Source organism: Peromyscus californicus, unplaced genomic scaffold (genome assembly GCF_007827085.1).
Source record: "Peromyscus californicus insignis strain IS unplaced genomic scaffold, ASM782708v3 Scaffold_18__1_contigs__length_77618521, whole genome shotgun sequence".
In the NCBI taxonomy this organism is placed as follows: Eukaryota; Metazoa; Chordata; class Mammalia; order Rodentia; family Cricetidae; genus Peromyscus; species Peromyscus californicus.
The window spans coordinates 29,922,912-29,949,492 of NW_026294480.1; the positions used below are offsets into that span (position 1 = coordinate 29,922,912).

At 40.7% G+C, this 26,581-nt stretch overlaps 1 protein-coding gene across 3 annotated transcripts in view; it reads left to right on the forward strand.

Moving 5' to 3' along the window:
- Wdr70 (WD repeat domain 70) overlaps positions 1-26,581 on the forward strand; it is a 237,096-nt gene that overhangs the window by 56,674 nt on the left and 153,841 nt on the right. For all 3 annotated transcript variants that reach the window (XM_052743179.1, XM_052743178.1, XM_052743177.1), the window contains exon 9: positions 11,137-11,290. In XM_052743179.1, the coding sequence (XP_052599139.1) occupies positions 11,137-11,290 (154 nt within the window). The remainder of the gene's footprint in view (positions 1-11,136; positions 11,291-26,581) is intronic.

The following is a 26,581-nucleotide window of genomic DNA, read 5'->3' on the forward strand; positions in this document are numbered from 1 at the left end:
GAAGGATTAGAAATGTGGCCTTGTTGGAGTGGTGTGTCACGGGATGGATGTGAGAGTTCAGAGTCCCAGTCATTCCCAGTCAGCTCTCTCTGCCCCTTGCTCATGGATTAAGATGTGCTCTCTCAGCTGTTTCTGCTGCTGTGCATGTGCTCTGCCATCACGTGTTCCAACCCTCTGAAACCGTTAGCTCAATTTAAGCATTTTTCTTTTATAATTTGCTTTGGTCATGGTGTTTTGTCACAGCTATAGAAAAATAACTACAACATCGGCACAGCTATTTTCCCTTTTCTTTGGCTTTATATACTTCTAGTACTTAATTTTAAACATTTTCATGAGTTTCAGTTAGTTGCAGCCATTCCTTTTGGGTCTAAATTGCCCAGATTTGTCCACTAACTATAAGTTGACATAAATTTATATATCTTTAAAAGCTGATTTAGTTTCTGAGATAGCACAATGTAGACTTGCTGATATATTTCTTTCTGAGTCTTGGAATTAGTGCTTCTCTAAGAAGCTCAGTTTTCTTTTTGCAGCAATGGTATTTAGAGACCAAATATGAATTATGGAATTCTTACTTCCATAATTCATAAAAAAATTCAAAAAGCATAGTTTTTCTTGACCCTTTGAATGGAAAGAAGTAGAAAACACACACACACACACACACACACACACACACACACACACACACTCACTCACTCACTTATATATGCTTAAATGACAAGGTCTTGCTGATTTTTAAAAATTTTTAATAAACTTAATTTCAGAAATTTTATTTATGAAAAATGACAAAGTTGAAAATTTCTGAAATTAAACTTATTAATTGAGGATAATACTATAATTGAGATAGAGAGTCTCAATGTTTGTTGTCCTGGTCTATCACTGGCTTTAGGTAGACTAAGCTAGAAAATACATGTTTCTATACTAATCTGTGCATGTCATACATCAGTAACTTTTGTATCTGCCTGAATCTGTATGAAGCTGATACGAGTCATAGGGTGCCTCTCATCCTTCTTTACCTCTGTCTTGCATCCCCTCTTTGAACACACCCACAGGGCAAGTAATCTGATGATCTGTTCTTGATATATAGTTAGCCAGCAAATAGAACCGCTTGTGCTATGGAAAGTATTATATTCCCCACCCAGTGTGACAGCCACTGCACATGACCAGTGAATATTGGAAATACAGGTGCCCAGGTAAGCTTGTGTGAGTGGAGGAGCCCACGGAGGCCAGAAGAGGGTGTCAGAGATACCCCGGGGCTGGGGCTGCAGGGAGTTGTGACCTGCCTGACAGGAAGACTGAGAGCAGTATGTGCTCTTAACTGCTGAGCCATCTCTTCAGCACCTAGTGCATTTTTTAAAGGGGAAATATGTAATCTATTTACATATTTCATTCAATTTCATTGTCTTAAATTTGTTAAATCATTATCCCAGTTCCTGATTCTGTCTTTTAACATATTAATGATTTGTCCTTCTTTTTTGCCAATTAGAAATTTGATGAAGATGCATTAATATCTCATTTAGTTAATAACAGCTGAATATGGTGGTTGGACTTTGGCATGCCATTAAAGCCTTTTGGTTTTGTGAATCTGTTCTTTAAATTTCCTCAAAGCACCTAAAGATGTGGTCTGGCTTGGTGTTTCCTGACAACATCCTATAGAAACCTGCTGTTGTACCACACATCTCCGACTTCCTTGGTCTGTTCCCAGCACTAGATAATACATGTTGAACATGTAAGCCTTCTGTGTCTGCAGGTTCCATATCCACAGATTCAGTCAACTGAAAAAAAAAAAAAAATTTGAAAACCTGCGTGTGAGGGACTTGAGCATCTGTAGATTTTGTTAATTGCAGTGCTCAGTCATTCCTTCCTGGGAATTGAGGGGTGATTACACTGTAACAGTACAGTCTTATTCTTTGGAAATTAAGAAGTGATACAAGTAACTACTTGTTTCAAGTCTCTACTAGGTACCTTTATTCATATTGTTATTATTTAATTTTGAATGAATGTTATTATATACATATACATACATATATATATACATACATATATATATATATATGTATTTGCCTATATGTATGTGTATGAAGCAAGTGTGTGTTTGCTGCCTATAGAGGCCAGAGAGGGTGTCAGATCCCCTGGAACTGGAGTTACAGATGGTTTTAAGTTGCCCATGTGGGTGTTGGGAACCAAGTCCAAGTCTTCTTCAAGAGCAGCCAGTGCTCTTAATCTCTAAGCCATTTTTCTATCTGCAGCATATAATATCTTTAAATCCTTATCTCAATCCTATAAGTTAAATATTATTCTCTTAACATTTAAATATTGAAAAAATATTATATCTGGGTGTTTTGCCTGCATGTGCACCACTTGAGCGCAGTGCCTGCAGAAGCCAGAAGAGGGCATCAGATCCTCTGGAACTGGTATTACAGACGGTTGTAAGGAGCCATGTAGATGCTGGGAATTGAACCCAGGTCTTCTGGAAGAGCAGAGTGCTTAACCACTGGGCCATCTCTCCAGTACCAGTATGAAATATGTTTTGAAACCCTGTCCCATTCCTGTAAGTTAGTATTTCCCTTATTTGATGGAGGAAACCAGTACTCAGCAGAATTACCCAGGCAGCATATGAGTGGTGTGGCTCAGGAACAGCTTTGTCTAGTCTGCCATCTGTTCCCATCTGTGGATTTTCTATAAAATAAGATGATGGGAAGCAGAAGGGCTTGCTCATCATCATACAGCTAGTTAGCAGAGCAAGGATTTGGATCTCTAGACTTCTGACTCACATTCCGGTGCACTTTTCACTACAGCCGGACACCTTGGCTCATGAGCCCCAAGTGACAGCCCTAGACAGCTGTGTTTATCTGTCTTGCATGTCCCAGCTTGTTCTGCTAGCCAAGCAAAAAGTACTTAAAAGGATCCTCAATCTTCACCTTCCCACTCCCCTCACTTACACTCATATACTCCCACTTTGCCCCATGAATAACTTCACAGAAAGAATTGTGCAATGCTACTAAGCCATCCTCTGGTGTCAGAGTTACTCCCCGAGAGAACATTCACTTCCTCATGACTCCAGTTTACTGTCAGATTGGCTTTCTCGCTCTCCTCTTTGATCGGAATCTTAGTTGTATAGGCAGGAATTTGAGGAGCAGATGTTCTACCCCTTGAACAAGCCCTTTAATTCTCCTTAGGACTGTGTCTAATGATTCCTAATCCCGTCCTTTTAACTCAGTGGCTGGCAGAATTAAGAGCAAAGTGGGGCAGGAATGATGAGGTTGGTACTGGACATTTTCATTTTAGCATGGGCAAAGTAGACTCCAGAGAGCACATGAAAAAAAAGGAATGCTTTCCTTTCTAACTAAAAAGCAAAATGATACTGGTGTAAGATTGCTGAAAATTTAGGTCTCCCCCGAATGTAAACAGCATTTTGGTTAGCCAGAGAGATGGAGTCATTGCCTGTTTCTACTCCCACTCCTTAAATTTTGCTATTTTTAAGATTTTGACTTCCCTTTGAAAACAAAAATTAATCATCAGAAAACAGTGATAACACATAGGACTGGATTGAAGAAAGTTAGTACTTCCCGATGGGAGTAACAGAGATTTGTCCCATGCAGGAATAAGTTTTCCCAGTCTCACTTTAGAGACCTTTGTTGAGCAGTCTCAAATGTCTAATTATCAAAGATCTGTTGTATTTTGTTTATATATAAAAAATCCAGTTGGTCTAAATAGACTATAATTTTCTCAGTTCCTGATTGATTGCCTAAATTTGATCTGCCAGAGTCTTATTAGGATATAGAAATCTGATGTAATTTGATCAGAAACACTTTAATAAGAATTGCTGACTATAATCAGAGTTTAGAAAAATGGAAGATTGATGGTAAAAAGAGAAGTGTAAAGAATATGCACAGCATATACAGGAAATACCCCCTGTCTTTGGGGCGGACATATAGCATTCAAGGAGGAGCCTCTGGGGTTGAGATCCAGACCTTTTTTGAAAGGGCATTGCTGTGGATCACTGAATGAAGAGAAGTGGCTGTATGTCTGTGATGGTAGAACTTTCCAGAAATTGGTCTTGCTTTGCTCTAAGACTGAGGGGACTGTTGTTGACAAATATGTACTCCAGGAACCTGACGTGGAGAAACCCCACGTGTTTCTGGAGCCGGACACTGGAAAAGCCATGTCAAGAGGAGCACATTAGATACTCCCTCCAGTGTCTTTCTAGTACCTTCTGATGAAACTTAACAGTCCTAACAAATGCCGATTGGCAAAGAAAAAGTATTTCCAGGGTTCATTTCCATTTTTGCAGAGCAGAGACTGAAGGGTGGGTTTGGAGCTGAGAGAAAATAAGTGAACAAGTCATACACAGTCTCAAACAAGTAATTTTATAGTTTATGGACAGACCTAAATGTAAGGCCAGAGGGTGCCTTCTAGGGAAGTACATTGAAATTTTGCCATCCAGGACAGAACCTCCTTAAGGCTCTTATTCTCAGTAGTTTACAAAGGATGCCCTGAGTCCAGAGGTACTTTCTTCCCTGCAGGTCCCGGCATTAGGTTGGCCTTTGCTTCTAGACCTGCCTCCCACAGGCGTTTGGTTTAGAGCGTCACTTCCTTACGTACTCTGACATGTTGATGATGAACTTTGAAGTGAAATATCTCTTCTGGTCACACACATTGTTTTATTTTTACGTGTGTGTCAGTGTGAGCATGCAGAGACAGGAGGAGGTCAGATGTCCTGCTCTCCTTCTTACTCTTTACAGAAAAGCAGTTTCAAGGAGGTACATGACTTAGCTACCAGATAGAATAATAACTCTTGATCTCTGGACAGATAGACATGAATTTTATTTTATTTTATTTTTTCTTCTGTAAATTCTGTTTTCAGAAGATAAAATCATCACAAATTGCTGGGTGGTGGTGGTGCACACCTTTAATCCCAGCACTCGGGAGGCAGAGGTAGGTGGATCTCTGTGAGTTCGAGGCCAGCTTGATCTACAGAATAAGTTTCAGGATAGGCTCCAAAGCTGTAAAGAAACCCTGTCTTGAAAAACAAAGCAAAACACCCCCCAAAACAAACAAAAATCACAAGTTAATAGTTACTTTTAGCATGTATAGATACATTACTAAGCTTTGGAGTCACAAACTTAGTAAATGTGACCAAATAGGCTAGAATTTTGTTAAAATCATGTTTATTTGGAACTTGTCTAGTAATACAAAACAAGGTATCTAATGAATTTTTATGTCTGTACTTACATTCATAAAGGAAACTATTACAAACAGCTTTTAAAAATTAATTAAAAAAATTTTTTTGAAACAGGTCTTTCTAGGTAGCTCTAGTTGGCCTGCAGCTTACTGGATGGGCTAGCCTGGTCTTGAATTCACAGAGATCTTCCTGCCTCTGCCACCTGAGTGCTGTGATTAAAGGCATCTGCCACCATTCCTGGCTTACAAAGAGCTCAGAAAAATTGTTCACTTTTATATTTGATAGAGAAATTGAATATTTCGGATAATGACTATTCTTTCTTCCTCTGTCTCTGTCTCTCTCTGTAAAATAACCCTGAGACCATTTGTTATTGATGCTACCTGTGTATGGGGCATGGGTAGTTTACCAGTAGCCACATTCCTAAAGGAGAATGAGTCCCTCTCTCAGCTGCATCCGCTGACAGTAATTTCCCCACTAGTGGTCGGTCCTTGGGGCCCCTCTGCCATCCATGCTGGAATTTCACTGTGTTCATCTTGTGCAGGTCCTATACAGATAACTACAACTACTGTCACAAGCTGATGTGTGCAACAGCCACATCATTCCCAGAAGTCGTTACCTTACAGCTCTCCTCTCCATTTGCTGACTTACATTCTTTCTGCTCCCTCTGTGATGTTTCCTAAGCACTGGACAGGAGGAGGTTGGAACATATTGTAGATGTAACCAACTGTCTTATTAAATAAAAAACACAGAACCAATGCAAAGAAGAAAGCCAAGAGATCAGAGCTAAGAGCCTTACCCGCCTGCTGCAGCTAGCCTCTTAAGCCAAGAGACCTCTCCGAAAAAGAGCTACTTCCTGTCTGTTGGTCTTTATATAGACTTTCTGTTCTGCCTTCTCATTGGTTGTAAACCCAAGCACATGACTGCCTCGTCACTGCCTTTATGTACAGCCCTCCAGGTCTACTATGGTATTGAGATTAAAGCGTGTGTCTCCAATGCTGGCTGTATCCTTGACCACACAGAGATCTACCTAGCTCTGCCTACGAAGTGCTGGGATTAAAGGCCACGAACGCCCAGCTCTGCTATGGCTTGCTATTAGCTCTGACCCCCAGGCAACTTTATTTATTAACATACAATTAAAATCACATTTCAGTACAAATAAAATACCACCATAACATATGATCAGTCGATAGCGGAGCATTTAGAGTTACCCTATTCATCACTTTGACCAATTATGAGTCTCTGTATTAACTGCTACCCATTGTACAAAGAATCTTCTCTGACCAAGGCTCAGAGCTGTACAAATCTATGGCTATTAATGTAAGTATTTCAAAGGCAGTTTGACCTCATGCCTGTTCAGCAAACCAATAATAGGTTTTCTCTAGGGCCTCTGAACTTTGTAGCCTTGGCTTTTTGAGTAGATTTACTCTGCTGGGCATGAGTTCCCTTCTATGGAGCAGGCCTCAGATCTAATCAGAAGGCAGATGGTGACTCCCATAACAGTCGTGCCACTATTTTACCAGTAGACACATCTTCCCTGATAGGTTGACCTAGCATTGGGTAAGGCCATTGATACCTTTTCTTTCCTAACATCTAGCAGAGCACCTTCTGGCACTCTGAAAGTAGCCAGAAGGGAGAGAGTTTCCTGGTTAGTTTGAGATTGATATCTCTGTGTCCTGCAACCTGCATTAGGGTCTTATCCATGTAGTTATAGTAGACAACCAAAGACAACGGCAATGCCTGTGCTAACAGAGTTCTTTATGTACTTGTGTATTAAGTATTTGTTCAGTTATATGTCTCTCGCTCATACTTGCTTTGAGTTTTCTTTACTAAGAGAAGGGTACCTGTGGGCATGCTTTTTTCTTTTATTATATGTATATGCATGTATGTAGCTAGAGTTTTCCTGCCTGGCCCACAGTCAGGACAAATCTCTATCACCCACCAGTCCCACAGCCGCTCAGACCCAACCAAGTAAACACAGAGATTTATATTGGTTACAAACTGTATGACCGTGGCAGGCTTCTTGCTAACTGTTCTTACAGCTTAAATTAATCCATTTCTATAAATCTATACCTTGCTACATGGCTCGTGGCTTACCAGCATCTTCACATGCTGTTTGTCTGTCATCGTGGCGGCTGGCAGTGTCTCTGACTCAGCCTTCCACTTCCCAGCTTTATTCTCCTCCTTGTCCCGCCTACACTTCCTGCCTAGCCACTGGCTAATCAGTGTTTAATTTATTGACCAATCAGAACAACACATTTGCCATACAGAACATCCCACAGCACATGTATTTGTCTTCAAAATATTTTTATTAAATTTTTTATTTAAATTTTACGTTCTTCCTAAGAAGTCAATGCCTATTCTTTTTAATATTTTTTTTACTTTAATTAAACTTTACTTACTTTTTTTTCCAAACAAGGTTTCTTTGTGTGCCCCTGGCTGTCCTGAAACTCTCTCTGTAGACCAGGCTGTCCTTGAACTCACAGAGATCCACCTGCCCCTGTTTTCCTGAGTGCTGGGATTAAAGGTGTGTGCCACCACCATCTGGCAAAATCTACTTAGATTTTAATTTAATTTTTTGTTAACAGGCAGAGTAATAGGACCATTGTGACATTTACATTTTTACACGTGTATTTCTTTGGACTTTGCTTTTATTTGACTTCTCCTACTGTCTTACCCCCTGTTCCCACCTGTCTTGATGGTTCACTTCCCTCCTCCAAGTAGGACTCCGTCTGCGTTCATGTCACACGTGCTCCATTACTTGTTATTTTTCTTTTTAGACGCTTGATCTCACGGTCCCCTTTCCATTTCTATATCATTCATTCATTCGTTCGTTCATTCCTTCATTAATTCAGACACACACACACACACACACAGAGCGTAAAATAACTAAAAATACAGTAAAGTGAAAGCCCTACTAACATGTAATACAAAGAAAACAGGATCACAACAGTAAACAAATGAGGCAGGAGAGCTGTTTCCTAGGTTCGTGGAGACTGGAGACTCCAGTTGTACTCAATAGTGGGGAGGGTCAGCTGACCTTGTGGACTCTTGTTTGTGTGGTTTATCTGCTGCTGAGTCTGTGAACAGCATCTGATGTCCTCCAGTGCATCTTTACCTTGGTAGCTCTCTTTTGTGTACAATGGCTCCTGCTGGCCTTGCTCAGCTTTGTAGTCTGTGGGCTAGGCTGGCTCTTCTACATTCCAGATTGTACCCCTCCAACATGTCTAGTGTTTCCTCCAGGTATGTCCAGAGTAAGGAAAGGAACCACATCACCGAAGTCTTCATACTATTGAGACCTCTTGAGGTCCTAGTCACCATGCTGGAGGGATGCTGCAGCTGGTGTCATGTGTACCCTACAATGCCAGAGTTCTCAGGCTCTGTAACAATGAGCAACAGTTAGGTGACTCCCCCAATAGCTTCAGGCTGAGGGCTGTCAAGCTCTCAGGCTCTTCTTGGTTGAAGACATCTCTCATGGTTACTGAGTGCGGGGCCATCTTTCTTTATTTTCCTGCCTGGGCCACTGCCTTAGTTAAGATTTCTATTGCTGTGAAGAGAGAACATGACCACAGCAACTCTTGTAAAGAAAACATTTAGAGTGGCTCACTTCTAGTTTTAGAGGTTCAGTCCATTATCATGGTGGGGAGCATGATGGCATGTAGGAAGACGTGGAGCTGGAGTAGTAGCTGAGAGTCCTCCATCTTGCAGGCAACAGGAAGTTGACTGACATACCGGGTGGTATCCTTAGCATAGGAAACCTCAGAGCCCACCCCCACAGTGACACACTTCCACCAACAAAGCCACACCTCCTAATAGTGCCACTCTCTTTGAGATTATGGGGTCCAGTTACATTCAGACTACCACAGCCTTGTTTTCTGCCACGTGCATCAAAGCCTTCTTGGGTTTTCCCTCACCCAGGGCTGTGACAGTTCACTTTGAAGCTCCCTTACTTTTGGTGGTTCCTTCCTTTCAGGACATCATCAAAGTAGCTTTTTAAGAAAAATTTTTTATTACATTTGTGTGTGTGCATATGTACACACACTCACATACCATGATGTGTGTGTAGAGGTCAGAGGACAAATTGCTGTAAACCTATTCTGTTCTTTTATCAGTGTGGGTCCTGGGGTGAACTCAGGTTCTCAGGCATGGCAGCAAGTGCCTTCACCTGGCAAGCTGTGTTGCTGGCCCAGGTAGCTCAGTTTCTAATGAAATAAATTGTCTTTCAAGATAGCACTAGCTGTTGCCCTCTGAGCCATGTAGAATGACAAAACTGGATTTCTCTACAGTAAGATCCATCTGCCCGAGGAAGATCATGGTCTCACGAAATCCACAGCTGGGTTTGAGGCTGGTTGGGGCTGTGGGCTTGTCCTGAGGACTACATCCCTCACCTGGCTTATCTTTTTCACTCTGCCTTCTGTGTCCTGTCCCTGTGGTGTTCTCTCTTCCCTCCAAGCTGCTCTGCGGAAGCTCGGGAGTAGACCCTGTCACCAGCTGTGGCCACAGCTACACATGGAACAAATGAAATTGTAGGATTGGGTCCCACGGATGATGTGTCTCAATGTGCTTATGAAATATTCAAAACTTAGCAAACCTGGAGTGTCAGTTTTGTTTCCTTTCAGGAGTGCCTGGTCTCTGTGTTTTTCTCTCACTTCCAGGCACTCTTTCATGTTCTCTGTGCATTATGTATGTCTTTGGTCTGTTTTTTTCTCTTTACAATAGACTCCTTTTTCTTATTCTGACACTGTCTTTCACGGGCTCCCTCCTAGGGATGCAGTGTCTGTCTCACCAACCATCTTTCCTGGAACTGCCCGATGCCCATTTAATTTAATTTTTATGGTGTTGAGGACTGAACACAAGGTCTTGAGCATGCGCAGACAACCCCACATTTTCTAATCATATCTGGAGAAATCTATTTTAGTGAGCAAAAGCTCGCCTCATTTATAGCTAATTGCTTGCTAAAGGGCTCATATCCTAAGCCCGTCACACATAAATTTGGAGAGGGAGACACATGTAGTTTATAAACAATGGTGACAGACTTAACCTATTAAAAATTTTCAGATGATAGCTTTCTTTAGCTCTGAGGTTAGGTTTTTAAAATAACATTTTAGAATCCTGTTTTTTCAGATTCTGTAACAATTTTATAATTCAGTATTTCTTCTTAGAATCTTGAATTGTTTAAGCTGAATTGAATGTGATGTTACACACCAGCACTTGAGGAGCTGAAGGGTCAGGCTCTCAAGTTTGGAGTATAGTATCAAAACAAAGAGGAAACAACAAAATCATGTATAATTAAATTAGCTATAAAACACCCATAAATACTTCAAATTATATATATTTCTTCAACATGCAGGTAATTATAGGTTGGCTATCAGTTGTCTGAAAAAGCCTGTGGGGAAAAATGGAGAATCCCAATTTTTCTGACTTTAGAATGTTTGCATATACACAATTATTTCAGACCTGAAATTTCATATATACCTTGTGGCCATTGTTGAGGTGGTAATAGGCTTTATCTCCCAGCATTCTGTGGTCTAGGCTGGCAGAGCCTCTCATAACTGGCTTCAACAAAATGCTTAAATCCATTTTCTTTCCAGTGAAGTAGAGGGCTTGTGTATCTAGTGGAGAGAAAATATCTTCATTTCTTTTTTTTTCTTGTTTTTAAAGCTTTGTGGTTAAAAAATAACATAACTGTGATATAGCTTTAAAAAATTCTGCAAATAAGGTTATTGGAAAATAGCCAGAAGGCGCAGCAGTTGACTGGATTGAAGGTTTAAGTCTTAGGAGATTTTAGTAAGTTGCTGTGGAGGTTGTAAAAAGCTTGGGAGGATGATTTTGTGCTTTTTGGAATTATTAATGTTGTAGTTGTATAACATTTCCTTTCCTGATCATGCTAAATATAGCGAAAGTATTAAAAAAAGCTCTGTGTTTCAGTAGACTATTTTCTTTTTTCTTTTGTATAGCCATCAGATCAAGTCACTACAATACAGTAACACAGGAGACATGATTCTCGTTGTATCTGGAAGCTCACAGGCCAAGGTGATTGACAGAGATGGTTTTGAAGTAATGGAATGTATAAAAGGAGACCAGTATATTGTAGACATGGCCAACACCAAGGTAAGCATCCAGCTGTATGTTAATGAATTGACTTCTGCTCTCCTTTTTTCCTTCACTCCTACTATCTTTCCTCCTCCCCTCCCTCTTCCCTCCTCACTCCCTTTTTCTCCTCTATTCCTTCCTCCTTCCTCTTTTCTCCATCCCTCCTTCACTTCCCTCCTCCCTCCCCCTCTCACCCCTCTCTCCCTCCCCTCCCTCTCTTCCTCCTCTTCCTCCTTCATGCTTGGCCTGCCTCAGTTTCCTGAGTGTAGGGTTATAGTACCCTATCCTATCTGGTCAGCACATTTACTAACAAGTAGTTTCATTTGTCATGTAATAATTCATCCTAAAGGTTATTGACTGAAGACAGTAATACCTTATGTAGTTTGTTGGGGAGGTTCTTCTGCTCAGGGTGGCGTCCGCCAGGCCTCCCTCAGGTGGTAACAGTTCAAGCGCTATTGCATTGTGTCTCTGTCACTCTTTGCCCCCTGTCTACCCTAAGCCCTACTCTGCTTGTGTGCTGTGTGTTTAATGCCTGCTCTCTTGCTCTGCATCGTGCCTTTGCTTTCTCTGTCTACTTCTTCCAGTGTGGTGGTCGTTGTGGCCAGTCCTCACTCTTGCTGGATTTGCTCAGTATAGCATTCTCTGTGGAGTTTGACTTTTTACTTGATGACTGGGTTTTATGAAGAGTGAATGGAAACTGTATGTTTTTTTAGCATCTGAATTTCTCCTAGCGATGGCAGAAACTTAGGATGTTGAACATTTCTTTAAGTGTTTCCCAGCCATTTGCGATTCTGAGAATTCTCTGCTTAGATCTGTACCCTGTTTTTCAATTGGATTATTTGGTTGTTGAGTTATTTACTAGAAATTATTTACTAGTTTATTTATTATTATTATTTAGAATTTATTTAGAAATTATTTACTAGTTTCTTGAGTTCTTTATATATTTTGGAGATTAGCTCTCTGTCAGATGTGGGGATGGTGAAGATCTTTCTCCATTCTGTAGGCTATCGTTTTGTCCTATTGACAGTGTCCTTCGCCTTACAGAAGCGTCTCAGTTTCTTGAGGTACCATTTATTAATTGTCGATATTAGTGTCTACATGATGGTGTTGTTTAGGAAGTTGTCTCCTGTGCCAATGAATTCAAGACTATTCCTCAGTTTCTTTTCCATCAGGTTCAGTGTATCTGATTCCCCCCCCCCCCCCCCCCGCCCCCCCCCCCCCCCAGGGTTTCTCTTTGTAACAGACCTGGCTCTCCTGGAACTCACTTTGTAGACCAAGCTGGCATTGAACTAAGAGATCCCCCTGCCTCTGCCTCCCAAGTGCTGGAATTAAAGGTGTGCACCACCACTGCCCAACAGGTTATTCTACTTATAGTGTTAAATTTTTACAATTTTAAAGTCCTTGTTTTTTAATTTTTAAAACAATTTACTTATTTATTTATTTATTTTTGGTTTTTTGAGACAGGGTTTCTCTGTAGTTTTGGTGCCTGTCCTGGATCTCGCTCTGTAGGCCATGCTGGCCTCGAACTCACAGAGATTCACCTGGCTCTGCCTCCCGAGTGCTAGAATTAAAGGTGTGCGCCACCGCCACCCAGCTTAAAGTTTTTATTATATTTTATTTATATAACAGAGAGAGAGACAGAGACAGAGAGACACAGAGAGAGAATGAGAATGAAGTCTGTGGACAAATTTTGGGACTTGGTTCTCTTCTGTCTGTGGGGATCAGTTTCACAGTGTTAGCATGGCTGTAGACACCTTTGTCTGCTGAGCTATTTCATGACTATTTTTGTTTGCTTGTCTTTTGAGACAGGGTCTCACTCTGTAGTTCTGACAGGCCTCAAAGTCATCGCAGTCCTCTGCCTCAGCTTCCTGGGAGGTGGGATTATAGGCATGGATCACCATACACAGCCTTTTTCTTTTTTGCTGTTCTTTACATCATTTTATGTGTTTATTCACATATGAATTATAACTATAATGTATGTGCTGTAAAAGTACTTCAGGGTTATAAAGCCGGCATGGTGCCACACGGCCGCAATTCCAGCACTGGGGAAACTAAGCCTAGAGTATCGATTATAGAAAAATGCATAAAACCAAAAATAATTTGTAATTCTCCTCCAAGTTACTGTTGAATTTCAATTTTAATGTCTACTTTGTCTGAAAAACACTTCTGATGTCGGAACGTTTATCTCACTTAAGACTTGGAGCCATGTTTTGTGTGTTTTACAGTTTTAGAAGTTATGTGCATGTACCTCAGGGTCGGAAGTGGATTGCATAGAGGTGTTACATGAACTTCTCCTGGGAAGATGTGAATTAGTGACTCCCTCTCCAGACAGGACACCAAGGACAGACCAAAGAAAAGATACACTCAAATTTCACTTGCTGAACCAGTGGGTTTAATTGGGGCATAGGTAAGAGATTACAGGATAATGGACAATTTATGAGAGGTTCTGCTATCAAAGAAAAGTTCCCCCTCCCCAGAAACTAAACCACTCACATAGCCTCAGGAATGGGAGGGCTTCGTCCAGTTAGTGTGCTGCCCCAGGAGCCCTTACTCTCCTCTATGAGAGATGTTAATGGCCCCCGGTCTTGTGAGGTTGCTGTGGGTAACCACATGTATCTAATTTCAAGAGGTAGCAACCATGTCATCCCTGCAGGATAGAAGTGACAGGGGCAGATTCATGTCTGTCATGTGTTGGATTTCCCCATGAGATACTTCATGAAAATCAGGTTCTGTGATGGCATGTGCCGGCAAATCCAGCACGTGGAGGAAGATGGGTTTGGGCCAGTTGGATTACAGAGAGAGAGACCCTGGCTTGGAGAGCAATCAGATTTTTGAGTTTTGAGATACGTTTGCTGATTATCTAGGAAAATGGGACATTACTTCTGCAGGTTTAGGTAGTTAGAAAAGTAGGACAGCGGTAACCAGGAATCACCTTATAATTAATTAAACCTTTCGAAAGTGTTCTTTTAACAACCATGGTCACAGAATAATGAAATATATTTATCTGAAACCAGAATTTGGGCACATTTCTTAACGTCACAGAATATTTTCCTCTGTTGCTTTCAACTTCTCAGCTCTCGTACTTAGGGTTCATATGTGACTTCTTGGCATAGAGCCTAGAAATGTGTGACTGTTAAGTCAATATAATTCAATAAATCTGAACTTCTTAACCAATAAACTTTTTATGAAGTTAAATTCAAAGGTGTTTTAGTAGGTTTTTTAATAAGTGAATACTTACTGTAATAGTCATATAATCTAGTCATATGATCTAATTTATTTTCTTTTATGAATTCATCTAGGGTCTCTCTCCTTTCCATTATTGCCTTCAATCCCTTTCAACAGAAAGCAAGTCTGTGCCATTTTCTTCTTAGTTATGTAACTAAATTGAAGTGGACTGGTTCAGGGGATCCTAAAATCTTTGAACCTTTTAGGGGGAGATTTCCTTTTCACAAGTGGACTTCCCTTGTGGAGAGTAGACAAGACATAAGAACTTTAGGGGTGGAATGTTTTAAAAGCTGTATTTGGTTTTATTTTTATTATTTTTATTTTTTCTATAGCCCTCTGATCTACTAGCTGAATTATCAAAGAGATTGTATTTATTTTTAAATACACAGGCAGTCATTCTTGGTGTCTAGCCATTCCAAATAATTACCCTTACTACTTGGAGAGCAAATACATTAGTCATGTCTTTTTAGTAGTAAATTCTTTTCCGTAAGATGTAAAATTTTTAATATTAAAATAACTGTGAATTCTAGGTATATTTTTATTTCCTTAAGCATTAAATTAATGTTTTTCTTTTCTTTTTATGATGCTGGGAGCCAAGTCTGGACCTCGTTCATGCTAGGCAAGCATTCCGCCTCAAGCAGTAGCACTATCCCCAACTATGGCTTCAGTCATAGATAGAACTCGATTTTTTTATTTTTATTTTTAAGTTGGGTCTTTGAGACAGCATTTCTCTGTGTAGGCCAGGCTGGCTTGGACTCAGAGATTTGCCTGCCTCTGTTTCTGGAGTGCTAGGATCAAAGATTTGTGCCGCCCCCACCTGTCCCTATCAAAACTCTTAAAAAAATACACACAATGATTTGATGTATGTTGTATTTCTTTTCATTTTGTGAGCCAAACCTTTTTTTTTTTTTTTTTGTAATATAATAGAAACTTGTTAATGTTAGATTCTGACCTTTTGATATATCTGTATCATTCTGGGGAGTCGGGTTACTTTCCGACACTCTGGTGAAACTGAGTTCTAGTCTCATTTTGTGCTTTTCTTGTTCTGAAATTCTCTATTTCTTCAGGGACCTATGGCTCCTGTTTATTTTATTTATTTATTTATTTATTTATTTATTTATTCATTCATTCATTCATTCATTCATTCATTCATTTATTTATTTATTTATTTATGAGAGGGTGTGTCTCACTCTGTAGCTCTGTCTTTCAGGGACCTATGGCTCCTGTTTGTTTGTTTGTTTGTTTGTTTGTTTATTTATTTATTTATTTATTTATTTATTTATTTATTTATGAGAGAGTGTGTCTCACTCTGTAGCTCTGTCTTTCCTGGAGCTCACTGTATAGATCAGGTTGCCCTCAAACTCATAGAGATCCACCTTTGTCCACCGAGTACTGGGGTTAAAGGTGTGAACCACCAGGCTCAGTAGCCATGATACCTTTATTGGTTGATTTATTTTAATTCCTTTTACAAGTTTTATTGCTTGTATGTTTGTCTGTGTGCCATATGTGTGCCTGGTGCCCACAGAGACCAAAACAGGGCATCGGATCTCCTGGAACTGGAGTTGTAGACTTCAGTTTATGAGCTGTCATTGGGATGCTGGGGCTAGAACCCAGCAAGTGCTTGTAACTGTTGAGCCATCTCTCCAGTGTTCTCCCCAACCCCATGGCTGCCAAAGGGATAAGGGATGATTCCCTTTAGAAATCAAGATCTGGGTACTAGTTGTGTTCATTGTCACTGGGTTGTCATTTCTTTTATATCTAGAAGACAGACCAAGGAGGGAGACAAACAAAACAAAATATATTAAAAATTACAAGTTGATATGGATGGATCTGATTCTAATCAAATCTCACAGCCTTTCTTAGCTCAATATTTATAATTCATTTTTCCAGCAGCAAGGAGTTTGGCTCCCAACATCCTAAGTTTATACTCATCTGTTCAATGCCGTTATCCATAGAACATAGTTTTGGAACTGCTGCATCTGTAGCTTTTGTTGTAGGGAGAGTTCTCAGTCTCCTAGGAGTCTTCATTTCTCTTGATTGTAGATGGGAACTCTTGAGTGTAAAAGGATGATTATTCTGAGTAAGTTATATGGCACAAGACTGTAGGAAAGAAAGATTATGTTTGTTGGATTTAGCCTACACAGAAGAACACTTAAAATTGATTCCTGAAGCCTAGTGTGGTGGTGCATTCCTATAATTCCAGCTGTTTGAAAGGCTGAGATAGCAGGATTGTGAATTTGGCTAGCCTAGGCCATATAGCAAGTCTGCTTTTCAAAAACAGACAGATAGACAGAAAGACATATATTGAGGTTCCTGGCAGAAAGATTCTATGTGTAGAGTGGATTTGATGTGGAGGAATGTTTACTGCTGAATGTTGGTTCATGGCTGAAGATGTTTCTACGCAAAGTGAAGGTGGTGCTGCTTTCTTTTTGTCGCTTATGTGAAATCTCTAGAGAAAGATAGATTAAGGAAAGCCTCCTCAAAAGACTAGACTAGGTAATTTAATTTTTAGTCTACCTTGGTGTAAAACAACTCTAACAAATCACTTCCAAAAGTGTGGTGGGGAGAAAAAGAGCAAAGGTGTGGCTGTGGTCCCCTGGAAGACGAGAAGAGTAGAGTCCTCAGCCATGCAGTGAACTCTTTGATGATAGTTCAGTGACATCAGGTAATGTCTACAAGTTTCAAGATACTGATCCTCAGCTGTTTCAACAGGAAATATTGATAAAATTGTTTTGTAAATAGCTGTTAGTGTGGCTTTTGTCTGATACACTATGAGCAAGATTTTTCTTTACTGTCCTTGCAGATGGAGGGATACTCAGCAAGGACCGGACATGTATTCTAGTAGCTAAGAGTGGTACTCCTCTTCCCCAATGCGTTGACAGTAAAGAAGTGAGGACCTGACCCCTATAACCACAGGACTTCTAGTCTGCCAACACTTAAATGTTCTTGGAAGCAGATTCTCCTTCATAGCTCCAAGGAAGGAATGTAATCCTCTTGGAATCCTTATTTCAATCTGTGAAACACTGAAGAGAGTCCAGCCACATTGCGAAATACAAAGCAATAAATGAGGGGTCTTATAACCCTCTAAATTTGTGGCATATGCTACAAAGCAATTGAAAACTAATACAATTCTGGAAAAAAAAAACCAAACAAAACTCAGACATATCAAGTGGTGAGAAAGATCTTTGAACAAGTGGTAAGGATTGTGATTAAATCTAAAAGAAAAGATTAGCACTGAAGGTGAATAGAGAATATTTTTATATCAAGAATGGGAAGGATAGAAATAGGTTCATCTGAAAATCCACTTACACATAGTAGCCTCAGATTGGAAATGGCAAGTGCCACCATCTACTGGCAGAGCAATTTTCCCCATTTGTATTGGAATACATTAGGGTGGGCTTTCAGTAGGATCCTAAGGACTTAGTCTTGCAGGGCTTGGGAGATAGCTCAGTGGGTAAAGTGTTTTCGAGGCAAGCATGAGGATCTGAGTTCAGATCCCAAGCACCCATAATAGAGCCAGGCACAGCAACACTTGCTTCTGATCTCGTGTTGGGGAGGCAGAGACAGGCAGATTCCTGGAGCTCACTGGCTAGCCATTCTAGCTGAATTGGTGAGGTTCAGCTTCAGTGAGACCCTGCCTTAAAAAATAAGGTGGAAAGCAATTGAGGATGACACCTGATACTGACTTCTGGCCTCCATATACATCCTTCTCCCCATTATTAATGTTTATTTTCCTAATATGGTATTCTTGAGTTTTATTTATGATTCTGGGTTTTGGGTAGAATATTCTGATTGAGGGGTAGTGGGAAATTGTTCCAGAATAAAATTCTTTATTGTAGGCACAATGAGAATGCTCAGTGACTGATGTTTAGGATATAGAAAATAGAAAAGTTAAACAAATTGAAAGACACCTGGTTATGTGAATAATAAGTGGACTATCTAGAACTTATCATATCTGGTGAGAGATATTTGTCAAACCAATAAGTATTAAGAGTTTATGGTTTCAGATGAGGAGCCATTTGTAGTAACCACAGAATAAGCCATAGTTGGTGCTGTTGCAATGTCTTAGGTCACTGGAGGGGTGTAAACCAAAGAAGAGTGAATTTCTCTGTGATGTACTCATATGGGTGTTTATGTCTCTCAGATGTTTGAAGGTCGTGAACTTTTGAGTATTTGATTCATGGAAGGAATTGACAGAGTGTAGATTGATTACAAGGGTTGGGTTGGTAAGGGATAACCTGTGTGCCAAATCTAGCCTCCATCCTGTTTTTGTAACTTTTAAGTTTTATTGGAAGACAGTCTTGTCTATTAGTTTATTATTTGTAGTTCCTTTTGTGTTCTAATGGTAAAGTTGAGAAGTTGTATCAGAAGGTGGGCTACAAAGCCTAGAATACTTATTTTCCAACTCTTTAGAGAAAAAGTATTCCAACTCCCAAATTAAAGCTATGAACACACCCAACAAAATGTTCTTACACAGATTTCATTGGTGGTGATTACTAAGACTGTGCTTAAGAACCTCAGGGTAAGTTGACAGCATCTTCCTGCTGCATTTCATGTCTTCACAGGAGCAAGCTGTTAGCTCACCGTGCAATGACAGGGGCACTTTTATTTTGTGGATCTCTGACAACAAATAGTACTTCTGCAGAGTGTTCTTTTATGGTTGCTATCTTTGGAGTAGTCACAAGAGTGGCTAGATTAGTGTAGATCAGTTTCGTGTGTGTGTGTGTGTGTGTGTGTGTGTGTGTGTGTGTGTGTGTGTGTGTATGTGTGTGTGTGTATGTGTGTGTGTGTATGTGTGTGTAGGTGATACAACATGCAACATTGGTCGTGGATATATAGTATTCTCTATGATACAACATTGGTCATGGATATATAGTGTTCTCCATGCTAAGTTGGCATATCATGAAAAACAAGAATATGCTTAATTCTTCTGTGCAATTTGGTGTTAAAGCCATTGAGTAAAGGAATATTCTTGCCTTCTCCAAGACCTATTGCTTAGATAAAGAGGGAAAACAAAAACTAATTTATTTGATGAAAAGGTGTTTTAGTCACTAATGTTTCTTAGGTGTCACTTTAAAATTCTCCCACTAGTGTTTGCTGTGATACTGAATTTGTTTAGATCTAGTTAAGAATCCTTAGTTGAACTTCATTTTGTTATGACTAATTTTGGTCTCTGTTTGAACACAGGAACACTTAACATTCCCCTTGACTTTGTCATGCTTCTGTCTTTACAAACAAGAAATAACATTCAGTCTTTGGAGCTTTTTCAATGTAATGTATTTATTTGTGTTCTTATTCTGACTACTCAACAGCTAAGGTGTTCGTCCTTTGTGTTAACATCTTCTGGATGCCATTTCCTCTTGGCTTATTTTTTAATATTCTAAGATGCTATTTTAGTTCTAATCAACAATTATCTGTAAATTATCAGGTTTTTTTTTTTTGAGGGGGGTCTGCTTTGAATACCTGGATGGATTAGGTAAGATGTTGGGTTGCTGTTTGAATAAGATAAGGCAATTTAAAGGTCTGAGATGGTTAAGTAGGAGCTGTCTGTAGAATCCCTGAGTCTGGGAGTAAGGGGAGGGGGAAATAGTGAACTGGAGCTCACTGGGCAGAAAACCAGCTGTGCCTCAGATTGTGAACATCAGGCAGGTCTCTGCTTGGATCAGGCCAGTCCAACCTTTTGATAATTGTGATATAAAGTTGTCTACAGAGTTCACACTCAGATCTGCAAATTAAGCTACAAAAATAAATCGCAAAAACATATCTCATAGTGTTTTAAGTAAGTATATGGTTTTATGTTGAGCCACATTCATAGCTGTCATGGGGTCCACATGGGCTGTGGGCCATAGACTGGACATACCTGAATCCAGTGGACTTGTTTGAACAGCAGAAGAATGGGAATGTGAAGTAATGTGCCCGACTGGGAAAGCCAAGGAAGTTCAGTATCTTAAGGTCTCAAAGGCTGGGTGTGTCTTGAGTTGTTAGGGTTTTCCTTTTATTGTAATTCAAAAGCTGTTCCTGGCCCAGTTACGATATTTAATGGGATCAAATTGGCCCAGATAACTGCTAACTGCACATCATTGAAAAATTATTTTCTCTCCTTAAATAATTGGCAGATTATTTACGTCTTAGAAAGGTTAATTAGATCCTTAATGAGCCTATATATTTGAATGAACTTATCATTTACTTATTATTTTTCAGTCTCTTAGTTGTACTTAAATCGCTTATGTGTTCCTGCCATCTGTCCTTATCTTACCCAGTGGCCTGTCTCAGTTCTTACAGTACTGTAACTCTGATTAGTATGTGGCATAGCTGATTTGCCTCCAAAAAGCATTTTTCCTTGACTAGCAATGTGTACTGATTTGGTTTTCTTCCTGCTTCACTGAGTGTTCCTTTTTATCCTGCTACAATTCAACTTCTACATTTTGGAGTGTCCCAGACTTGTTGCTGAGCCCTGTCTAGTATTTCTCCTTGCTCTCTGACTGCACTCATCTGGTTAGACAGCTTTAAGTACCCAGTGTTGACCCTGACATTTAGAGATGCACAGCTCTTACCTTGTCTTCTACTACTACCTGACTGAAAGACTCAGTGGATGTACAACTGGCACCCAGCATTACAACAAAAAAGGAAATTGTGGCTTTTCTTTGTAGGTTCATGTTTCTGCAGGTGTTTTACTATCTCAGCGTGGCAACACTGTTCACTAGCTGATAGAGCAAAAAACCTTTGAGTTCTTCTTGACCTTGACTTCTCTCCCTCTCACCCTACAAGCGGATTGTTGATTGTTCTGACAACACAGTTATGTGAACAAAGCTGTTCTGAACATTTGTGTGTAGACTTTGGATGGGCCTATTTTTATGTTGTAGCCTCTAGCAGTGAGGGATGTTGATTTTCTGATTTTAGCCACTATAATAGATATTTAATGCATTCCATTTGTATTTCCAATAGAAACTTTGAATGACCAATAATATGGATGAGCATCTCTTTGTCATTCTTTGTGTGTGTGTGTGTGTGTGTTGTGTGTGTGTGTGTGTGTGTGTGTGTGTGTGTGTGTGTGTGTGTGTGTGTATGAGTAGGCGCATACACACTCCCATGCAAGCCTGTGTGGAGTCCAGAAGTTTGACACGGGGAGTACCCTCTTCAATTGCTTTCCCACCTTAATTTTTGAGACAAGTTTTCTCAGAGTTCAGGATTAAGGTTAGACTAGAGTTTTCTCCACAGCCTTTTCTGGCACTGTGAATCCTAGCTATCAGGGAAGGAGTTTCCAACTCAATTCTTCCTTCGTTTCTGTATCCCGTACCAGTGTGTGGTGTCTTCAGTGATAATCTCTTACCAATCTAGTTCTGTTAGACAATGAAGAGCAATGGCCATACCTGTGTCCATTCATCTGAGGACCTCTGAGACCTCTCCACATGCCCGTGTTTTCCAGGTTCTGAGGACCAAGCCCATGTCCTGTGCTTGCAAGGCAAGCGCTTCCCTGACTGAGCCATCACCCAAGTGCCTTTTTCTTCTTTAAATTTCTTTGACATTGTTTGAATATTTTTCAAATTCTATTCTTACTTGCTGGCCTTAAATTTCCTTTTCAGATGTATATATTTTATTTTATGTGTATGAGTGTTTTGCCTGCATGTATGTATGTGTACCACATATGTGCCTAGTGCCCTTGGAGGTTTGAAGAGGGCATCCATCATATTCCCTGAAACTGGAGTTATGGATACTTGTGAACCCCCCTATAGGTGCTTAGAACCAAATCCAGGTCCTTTGTAAGAGTGATGGGTGCTCTTAACCACTGAACTCTCTCTCTAGCTCCCACCTACTGGCTTTTGTTATGTGTCTTTGTATAGTTTTTTCCTTTGGCAGATGGTGGCTATAGGTTATATTCTGTTCATTTACACACTCACAGTATAATCCCTTTGTATTTATGGGGCATTGGACCTACATCTGCTTTCCCACTGGATAACCAAATTTCACAGATGCTCATGTCTTTCATATAAAATGACATATATGCAGGCTGAAAATAGAGCTCAATATAGAGTGCCTGACTAGCATGCAGAGGGCTGAGGGGGTGAGGATGGGTACTGTGTTGTGTTCAGTTATCAACATTGCTAATGCCTTCAAAGAAAACTGGTAACTGGTGAGAATGATTCAGATAATTGGGCCACTGATAGCAAGGCTATTTCCAACTAGAATGTCATCTGTGCCCTAGAACCAAGAACTGTCAGCTGCCTAAGAAATCATGGCTTTAGCATAGCCAATAGGGCAAGACAGATTTCCCAGAGAAGACTTTGTCATAGTTGATTATATACTGTGTATAGATGAAGGCAATCTGAGAAATTTAGATATAAAATGTAATCAAAATTAAATTAAATTAATTAATAAAATTAAGTTAAAAACTGCAAAGCTAAAATTGAGCTACTTGGGAGCTAGGATCCACAGAAACAATTCATCATTGATAATCCAGTGATTCCAGTTTCAAGCTCATGTACCAGCAATGCCTCAGGTGCTTCAAAGCCTTCCTGGAGGTCCTGCCTGCTACCATTGGTCAACTCACTCAGCAGTGCTGTGCTCAGGGTGGTGGTGGTCCTTAGCCAGTGCCTCACCTGTCTTTTCTCCTGACTAACTGTATATCTTAAAAATAACTGTAGATGCAAATTAGGTGTATTTTCAGAAGACTAAAAGTGTTTGAGTAAGGAAAAGAAAGAAAAGAAGTTCTGGTTTACATTACCAGAGCTTTGCCACACAGGTGGTTCATCTCTCCCTACTTTATCCCCAGTCTCCCACCTAGACACACAGCCTCGTCCCTGCCAGGAGAGCCATGCCCTTCCATGCCGGGTTACTCTTGTTAGCTGTGGTGGCCCCGAGCCTAAGATTGGCTCACCAGAAGGTAAACAGCACCCCAGAGACTGACCACCTTATTTTTTAAGTCCTGTATTCCATACTCATTCTGCTCTCTTCTCTTATTTGTTATTCAGACAACCATTTCCTATGATCTCTTTAGTGAGTCTGGTGACAATCAGAGAAAGAATAGGGTGGCATGTGTGTATTCTCCCGGACCGGAAATGGAGCGAAGAATCTTTGACTACACCGTAGTTCTTTCATCAACTGAGGAGCTAGGGTTTCAGTACCCTTTCTCAATTTATTTTGCAATAATAAGAATATTGCTGGGGAATTGAGAGAATGGGAGGGACTTGATCAAAACTCATCACATGTATGAAATTCTAAAGCAATAAAAAACCCAATAATTAATGAAATAAATAATATATTTGATGAAGTTTTTTTCCCTCATTCATTTAATCAGTTATTTATGCTTTCAATTATTTCCTTGGCATATATTTTCTGAATTCCTACTAGCCACCAGGGATGAAACGGAAATGCAGTGATATGCAACTCTTGGGAAATGTTAGGAGGACTTAATAGGATGAGTTGGAAAAAATTTTAAGACTATATAGAGCCTCACTGAGTTGCCCAGTTTTTAAGCCTTAAAAGGGTGCCTAGGATATACCAAGGAGTTGACAAAAATAAATACTGAAAGGGCCAGTGTGCTCTGGTCGACGCTAATGTACAGGACCACCCAATGCTATATGCTGTAGATCCTAATCTTTCTCCTCCCCCAGTTACTTCCAGATCCTTCCCACCTCCATATCCACCCAACTTTTTGTGCTTTCTTCCTCTCAGAGAACAAACAACAAAAGATAAAAAATAATACAACAGAAAGCACATAGAAAAAGAGCAAACCCGGAGTCTATTTTATGTTAACCAAGTACTCCTGGGCATGGTGCCCTGGAGTGTCGATATAACTAGTGTCACTCCATTGGAAAAAACTGGTTTTCCCTTCCCAGCAAGTATCAATTGCAAATAGCTTCTTGATTAGGGGTGGGACTTTGTGCCTGCTCCCCCTTCTCAGTGCTGGGATTTTGTCTGGCTTGAGCCTGTGCAGGTTTTGTGCACACTGCTACAATCTCTGTGAGTTTACCAGCCCTGTTGTGTCTGGAAGACGGTGTTTCCTTGGAGTCCACCACCTCTGGCTCTCAGTCTTCCTGCCTCCTCTTCCACATAGATCCCTGAGCCTTGAGTGGAGGGGTTTACATCCCATATAAGGGCCGCTCCAAAGTCTCTCTCTATACCCTGTATAGTTGTGAGTCTCTGTGTTAATTACCATCCAGTGCAAGAAGACATTTCTCTGATGAGGGATAAGCAAGGCATTGATGTGAGTCCCAGCCTAGTGTCAGATTTTGTGTTAAGACTATCACCAAAATAATACTGTGTCTTTATTTCATCATGTAAATACACGATGTCTATGTTTACTATAGCAATGGTGTGTACTTTGATTACTTGTTCAAGGTGGTATATATCAGGGTTTCCCACTATAAAGTTTTTCTTCTTCATAATTATTGAATAATTTGCAGAGAGAGTTTGTGCTCCTGCAGATATCAAGTTCAGTTTCAAGTTTTCCTCTACTAGTTTTAAGATTTATTGATGATTCTTGTCTGAAAAATTATTTCTGTGATGACTGCAAAATCATTTTAAATTTATCAATTAACATCATGAAAGGAGGTAAGAAAATCTCTCTCTCTCTCTCTCTCTCTCTCTCTCTCTCTCTCTCTGTCTCTCTCCCTGCTGTGTAGCATTGAACAGATTAGAGGTGTTTACCACCATACTTGGGATTTTAAATAATTAGCTTATGTATTAGTATGCACTCAAAGGTTCTTATTGTGGTCAATGATTTACAGTCCCTTACTATCATTATTTGTTTTGATGTTGTAACTTTCCCAGAAGTTGAAGCCCCTCCAGCCTTGGTTTTTTTTTTAAACTTCTTTATTGAGTCTTTGGGGGTTTCTTATCATGTACCCCAATTCTGTTCACCTCCCGGTCCCCCCATTTCCCTCCTCATCTCTGTTGCATCCCCCCCACGAAAGAAAGCAAAACAAAGTAAGCAAGCAAACAAACAAAAACAAGAAGAAGAAGGGGAAGGGAGGGGAAAGGAAAGAAGAAGAAGAAGAAGAAGAAGAAGAAGAAGAAGAAGAAGAAGAAGAAGAAGAAGAAGAAGAAGAAGAAGAAGAACAACAACAACAACAACAACAACAACAACAACAACAAGAATGCCAAATAAACCATAACAGAAAACCACACCAGAAACAGAAAAATCTCTGCTTCTCCTTCTCTCCTGACTCTCTATCAACTCTTCATCTGTCCTGATGGTGTCATATAGTCTACCCCTTTGTCCCATCAGCTTGACTGTCAATGTTCATTGCAATGAGTCATTGGTCTGGTTGAAGGCCTCTGGTTTTTGGTACACCATCCTCACTGGATCCTTTTGGTACACCATCCTCACCAGAGCTCTTCTGGGGTATCCTGTGTCTTGGAGATCATGCGGGTACTGTTCCACAGGAACAGTCCTTTCATGAGTGCCAGCAGGACCTAGATGGGGTGGATGCTAGGATGGGTCAACCCAAGGCCCAGTTGTGGGCCTGGGTGTTGGCCAGGCAGGTCATATCGAGCCACTCGGGCCACCCCCTTTGGGTGCGGTGGCAGAATCAGCTCCCCTACATGCATGCCCTCAGGGCATGTTCATTCTCACCTGTGGTGAGGGATGGGGGCCCTCTCTCCTGAGTGCAAGGGCTACCTCTCTTGCTATAGTGGCCCACGAGAGGCTAGGCCAGCTTTCCCAGGGCAGTGATGGGTGGAACTGGCTCAGTATAGCACTCTGATTTCATCTTGCATGATTCCTAAGGCCTCCTGAGGTGACACTGGCCACAGACACCAACTCAGACCCCAGCTGCGGCTAGACCATGGACCCAGACATGGCCCTTGGCAGCAGCTTAGGCCTGGACAACATCCTGGCTCTGGGTGGAAGGAATGGCCACCCAGGTGGGAATGGTTCCGGCAGCCATGTGGTTGCTGGATGTCACCAAGGCCTCAGGTTGTGGCCCCAACCCTGGGCCTTTGCATGACCATTAGTGGCAATGCAGGACCTGGACCCCAGGTCAGAACCCCCAGCCACGGTAGGACCATGTACCCCAACATGGTTCTTAGCAGCAGCTGTGTCTGGATGTCACCACTGCCCCCAGTGGCAGCATGGCCCTTGAT